The 5,989-nt window shown below is 37.9% G+C and overlaps 1 protein-coding gene across 3 annotated transcripts in view; it reads left to right on the forward strand.

The window, feature by feature from the left end:
• Positions 1–247: 247 nt before the first annotated feature.
• Ca13 (carbonic anhydrase 13) overlaps positions 248–5,989 on the forward strand; it is a 36,933-nt gene continuing 31,191 nt past the window's right edge. The window contains exons 1-2 of one of the 3 annotated variants that reach the window (XM_050161772.1): positions 248–545; positions 3,643–3,840. In XM_050161772.1, coding sequence (XP_050017729.1) covers positions 3,727–3,840 — 114 coding nt within the window. In that variant the 5' untranslated portion in view covers positions 248–545; positions 3,643–3,726. The remainder of the gene's footprint in view (positions 546–3,642; positions 3,841–5,989) is intronic. The other 2 variants (XM_050161770.1, XM_050161771.1) reach the window with 2 other exon arrangements.

A 5,989-nucleotide genomic window follows, 5' to 3' on the forward strand; every position in this document is an offset into this window, starting at 1 on the left:
TGCAGGGCCAAGCCTGAAAGATGCTGAAGTAAGCCAAAAGGAACCAGAGAAATGAGTAATGCAGACTGCAAAGGATGGGGCTGTGGGGGCAGGGAGGGCTGGCCCCGGAGGTTAGCACTTCATAACTAGTAGTTGTTATTTTAAATGGTAGTTATTACTGCTATCAGCATTGATGTCTGTGCCTGTGTAATCACCACTGCCACCTCCATCAAGGCTCCCTGCATTTCTCAGTGAAGATCTTCACCTCCAGCAAGCAGCTCCAGCTTGGGTGAGTCATTTCCAGAAGAGTCTCTTCAGGGGTGTCGACTTCCCAGAAAGCAGGAAGTTCCCTTCTGGCTGCTGGGCACGGACCCCCCCCCCCAACTCGGGCGCCCCCTGCGGGTGACGACCGTGCCCTCCGGTTTCGGGTTCCCGGGCACGGGTCGGCTCCGCCCTCCACCCGCTTGGACCGCCCAGCTCCCTGGCTCGGGCGCCCAGCCACAGGGTTCGCTGCTCTCCATCGAGGACCATGGCAAGACTGAGCTGGGGGTACGGCGAGCACAACGGTGAGCGGGACTTCTGACCCCGGTGGGGGGGTGGGTGGGGGCCAGGGGCCTGGTTCCTTGTGTGCTCTTTCAGCGGCTCTCTTGAAAAGCCCACCACTGTCCGGGGAAAGCCTGAGAGATCAGAACTCAGATGACACACTTGTGAGGAAAGAAGGACAACTTCAGGGCGGCATGGGTACTGATCACTAAGTCACGGGACGCCTTCCAGAGACTGTTGAAGAAATCTTAGTAACTTGTAATTTGCATACTGACATGAAGCTTGCTTAGGGCTTGTTCTTCACTCTTCCTTTCCTACCAAAACGATCCTTTCAGAGACCAAAGCTTAGCAAATGATTACAGAAATCGTAACGTGGCGTTAAGTGTACTTATTGATAAGCGTGGCAATGAGATATGTACTTTTCTTCATATTATAAGACATAAAACATTTTTTCTGCTTAGTCTATTGAATTGAACTGATTGTTTAAAGTTAAAATTGTTAAAAGAATTGCAGAGATCCAAAGAAAGAATTGCAGAAGTCTATCAAAATGGAGTTTGCGAATACTATTAAAAACTTCAATTTCATGTACATTATTGGACAGTATTCTACAGTACATTTCATGCAAATTTTAATGAAATTTTTCCTTTCTTTTACTTTATTTTTCTGACTTTGTGGTTTGAGATGGTGTCTCACTCTGTAACTTAGACTGGGCAGAACTCGTGGTCATCCTCTTGCTTAAGGAAAAATTTCATTTTTAATTGCAGCTTGCTTAAGGTTGTCATGACTTTTAAAATGGCACCAGATGAACTTGAGAATTTTAAGAATGAAATTTATGTCACAATGACGATCTTATATATTTCACTATCCTCTAATTTGTGTTTTGGAAAGACAATTTCACACTTTTCATTTTTGTCTTTGATGGAATAATTTTTATTGTTATTTGGCAGGTATAAGCTTGTGCTAGTCAATAAGTACTGATTGTTCCCTAATAGGTAGAAAGTGTTGTTTTCAATAAAATTCTTCTCCAGAAAACTTAAAAATTCCTCATAGAAAGGCATTAACCAGGAGTCATTTTATGACTCTTATTTATTTATGAATCTTATTCACTTTTTAACTTTAAAAAATTTATTAATTTTCTCTTTAAAAATGTTTGTGAGTATTTGCCTTTCAAGTATGTTTGTGCACCACATGCTTGCCTGGTACCTGAGAAAGTTAGTGGATTGCCTGGCACTGGAGTTACAGAGATTGTGAGCCACCGTGTGGGTCTGGAAATTGAAGCCAGGTGCTTGGTAAGAGGAAGGTGCTAGCCTTCTCTCCACTCCCCATTTCACATTCTAGCTAGGAGCTGTAGAATGATTTTTCTGTTGTAGATACAATGGTTTTAAGAGGCCCACACCTTAAAGGGAGATTTTGTTAAAATTCTGTTGGGATGTGCCGCATCTTAACTAAGCAAGCCTTGTTATTTCTTCTTGTTTGACAAAATTCGTGCCTGGTCAGATTAAGGGGATCTTGAGCTGAGAGCAGCAGGGATGAAATGGGATGGACAGGGAACTCTAGACAGACTGCCCTGTTCCCAAGCAGCTCGTCACTTCTTCCACTAACCTCTCATCATTTTTAATGGTTTAGGCCATGTGACATCACCAAATATCATATATCACTATGGATATTCAAAAATTCGCCAAGCCTGAGGAACCAACCATGTTAATATGGGTTTAAGTTTGGATGTGCTAGAAAATGTACAAAGGCAGGTCTCTTCTAATGCAAGTGGCTAGATAAATTGGCTATTTAGTTCAAGTGGCTTTTTTTTTTCATAGATTTTACTTCTCTATAAACAGCTCTGGTTATGAATGGCCAGGAATTGATGAAGAAAGGGATTCAAAAGCGAAAGCAGCCCCTTGCCTGTTATAAAAAATGTTTGCACATTGTGACAGACGCATTGTATATTCAAAATCTTATACTCCTTAGCTAACTTATATGTGGTGGCCACGAAAAGCAAAGATTTTCTGTATTAAATACAAAGACTAGATTGTGAACAGAAAGAGTACTCACATAGAAAGATAAGTGAAATGATCTAATAAGAAAATGTAATGGCTTGTGTACAGTGTCTTCTGGGAATTTTTAGTGTGAAATTCCTATGACCCAAAGTATCTGATTCACAGACTCCTTTTGAGCAGAGTGTGTTGTCATGTATTCATGTTGCAGCTTTCTTTTCCTCCCCAGGAACCCATGTGAGCAGCAATGTTAGGTTTATTGGCCATTTTGTTTGGATTATTCTGTGTGAAAGATTTGTGTGTATGTTGGGTAGCCTGGGTGCACATCACAGGTAGCTGAGCTGAGTGACATTCAAGACATCTGTGAGTGGTGTGACAAACAAAAACTAACAGGAAGTATTTTTAGGATGACTGTCTTCTTTGATGCTTAACATGATCTTTTCATCTCTCTACTTTATAGACTTCCTGGCCTCTGGAGCAGCCAGGGCACATTCTTGATTTTGAGATGGAATTTCTTTGTTTGCAACAATGAATTGTACTTTTGTTTTAGCTTGGTAGATGGGTATCTTTGGGGAATTATTTATAAAATGTAAATATTCCTTTACCTTTAAGCACATTTTAATTATGGAAACAACTTAAAATAAATGCTTTCCATTCCCACAAAGTACTAGTCCTGCTTAAAATATATGTACCGGAGCCTTGAGGATGAGAATATTACTTTTACTCATCTTTTTTAGGAGGTTGTGGGAGACATGCTTGTGAATGCGAGTGTTTTCTTCTGTGTGGGTATACATATATGTGCGTGTGTGTGGAGATCAGAGATTGACCTTGGTTGTCATTCTCATTTGCTCTCCATCACCTTCTGCATCATTGAGTCAGGGTCTCTCCCCTCCTAACTAGCTAGTTTGCCCAAGACACCCTCTGTCTCTGCCTCCTTGGTGTTGCATTCCAAATGAGCTTCCACACCCCCTGCCATTCATGTGGACCATGAGGACCCACACTATCATCGTCATGTCTGTGCTGCAAGCACTTTATTCATGGAGTCATCATCCTTGTCGCCTGTTATCAACTTTAATTTGTTGAGTGAAGAACTTACTTAGTCCTTTTCTTTTGGTCCTATGCATATCAGGCCCTATTCACTGGAATCAATTTTTCCCCATTGCTGATGGTGATCAGCAGTCTCCCATTGAGATTAAAACCAAAGAAGTGAAATATGACTCCTCCCTCCGACCTCTCAGTATCAAGTATGATCCTGCCTCAGCTAAAATCATCAGCAATAGTGGCCATTCCTTCAACGTTGACTTCGACGACACAGAGGACAAATCAGGTTAGTTCTGTTGGTTTATTTGTTCTTTTAAGACTTTGGGTATTTAGACTTATTCTCCTATCTTTCATTCTGGAATTTTCAAAATTGAAGCATATTTTTTCATGTGAATTTAAATGCTATCTATTTGGATCTTAAGATAATGTTTCCATAAAATAGAGAAAATTTGTAGGAAAGTGTGCTGGATGATATTTAAAAATTGGTTTTAGCTTATTATTACTTAACAGTTAAAATATTGAAGTTTAATAGTATTTCATAAAAGATTTTAATCTTTTGTTTTCCTGGAAACTTTAATTATCTTTTTGGATTTATTTATTTTACATGTATGAATGTGTGGATGTCTAGAAGTTATGATGGTCGTGAGCTCCCATGTGGGTGTGCGGAATTGAACCCAGGTCCTCTGTACAACAACAAAAAATACTCTTAACTTCAACTGTTGAGCCATTTCTCTAGTCCCATGTTTTTGGAAAATGTTTAGTCATAATAATTTTACTACTTATGGTAAGCATACAGTACTAAGAGATTTGCTTTTTAAATCAATTTTTTTTGCTTACAATCACAATACATATGTGTAGTAAAAAAATAGAGAAATGTAGGACAAAAATTACCTATATCCTTACAGTTTATTATTATGTAATCAGTGTGGTGCTTTTCCTTAATATTTAAATTGATATATATATATTTAGATATATATGTATGTATATTTAAGGTCACACACACACATATATATATATATGCCATGTTAGTATTTAAGTTATGTTTAGGCTGATGTTATATTACTCTAAAAATTTTTTCTATTCAAAATAATTAATGGATTTTTTCATTAAAATGTATAGCTCTAACACCCTTATAATAGATAAGATATATCAATTAATCTTTTATCATAATTTATTATTATGTCCTAATACTGAATATTTAAGGAAGAAGGAAAGTAGGTATTTACTTTAAAAATAGAAATATTTAAAACATCTATCCTTATATTTTTCATTACTTGTATTAAAAATTATATTTAATTTGTTCATGGTTCATATCTTTCACAATGTGAATTGTGGACTCACTAAGTAAAAATTTAATTCACATGTCAGTGTATTACTAAAAGGGAGAATAAAGTAATATTTACTTAAAATGAATATTTAATACTGTTTGGGTCTACCTGCTGCCAAGCATGAATGATACTGTGTTAAAATGTATATCCATATGGAAATGTGTGAAAACCTGCCTGTCAGTTGTGTTTGATGCACTTACAGAGGTTAGTGTAGGTTCCAAGGACTGAACTCAAGTATTAGGCTTGCTGGCAAGCATGTTTATCCCCTGAGCCATGTCATTATCTTCCTATTAAGGATTTAACAAATTTCATCATTTGAGTCATCAGCTTATAGTTGAAATCACAATATTCTACTTTTGTTAAAAAGCATTGTTGTTAGCTTATATCAGTGTCTTTTTTACATTTGTCAGATCATACAGGGCGCCTGTCTATGGACCTGTACAAAGTACATAAAGAAAATGAACGTGATGTTTCTTTTTATGAAAAGCAGAAAGGGAAAACCAGCCTTATTATATGTATTCAACTGCATTTCCTCCGGGCTTAGAGTTTTGTAAATCTGTTGTTAGGTGGGCTTAGTGTACTTAGAAGTTTGGAAAAACAGTCCAAAGTTTCTAAATATCAAGTTGCTACCATCCACATTTGTAACAGGATATGTTTATAATATTTCAAGAATAAAATATCTAATGTTCTCAAATAAAAAGTCTGCTCACATCTAATATTAGAATAAAAAGTGTTGAGTTAGTACTTCAAAAAGGATGAATATTAGTATTTTATTTGAAAAAAATTCTCAATTCAATTTGATCTGCAGCAGTCGAGGTCTCTCTCTCTCTTTCTCTCTCTCTTCCTGCCTCCCCTCATCTCCCTATATCTCTTCTTCCTTCATCTTTCTCCCTTCCTCTCCTCTCCACTCTTTCACTCCTTTGAGACCTGCCTCAATGAACCTGGAACAAACCTGCAGCCTGCAAGCCCAACAATCCTCCTTGCCTTACCCCACAGGGCTTGCAGGTGCCTCATGGCCACATCTAGATTTTTCTCTTTTGTTTGTGGTTTGTTTGTTCTTCTGAGTCGGAGTCACTCTGTGAAGTCCCGGCTGATGTAGAACTTTCT

The sequence above is a fragment of the Alexandromys fortis genome, unplaced genomic scaffold (genome assembly GCF_014885135.2).
Source record: "Alexandromys fortis isolate MF-2015 unplaced genomic scaffold, M_Fortis_MF-2015_v1.1 scaffold_74, whole genome shotgun sequence".
NCBI lineage: Eukaryota > Metazoa > Chordata > Mammalia > Rodentia > Cricetidae > Alexandromys > Alexandromys fortis.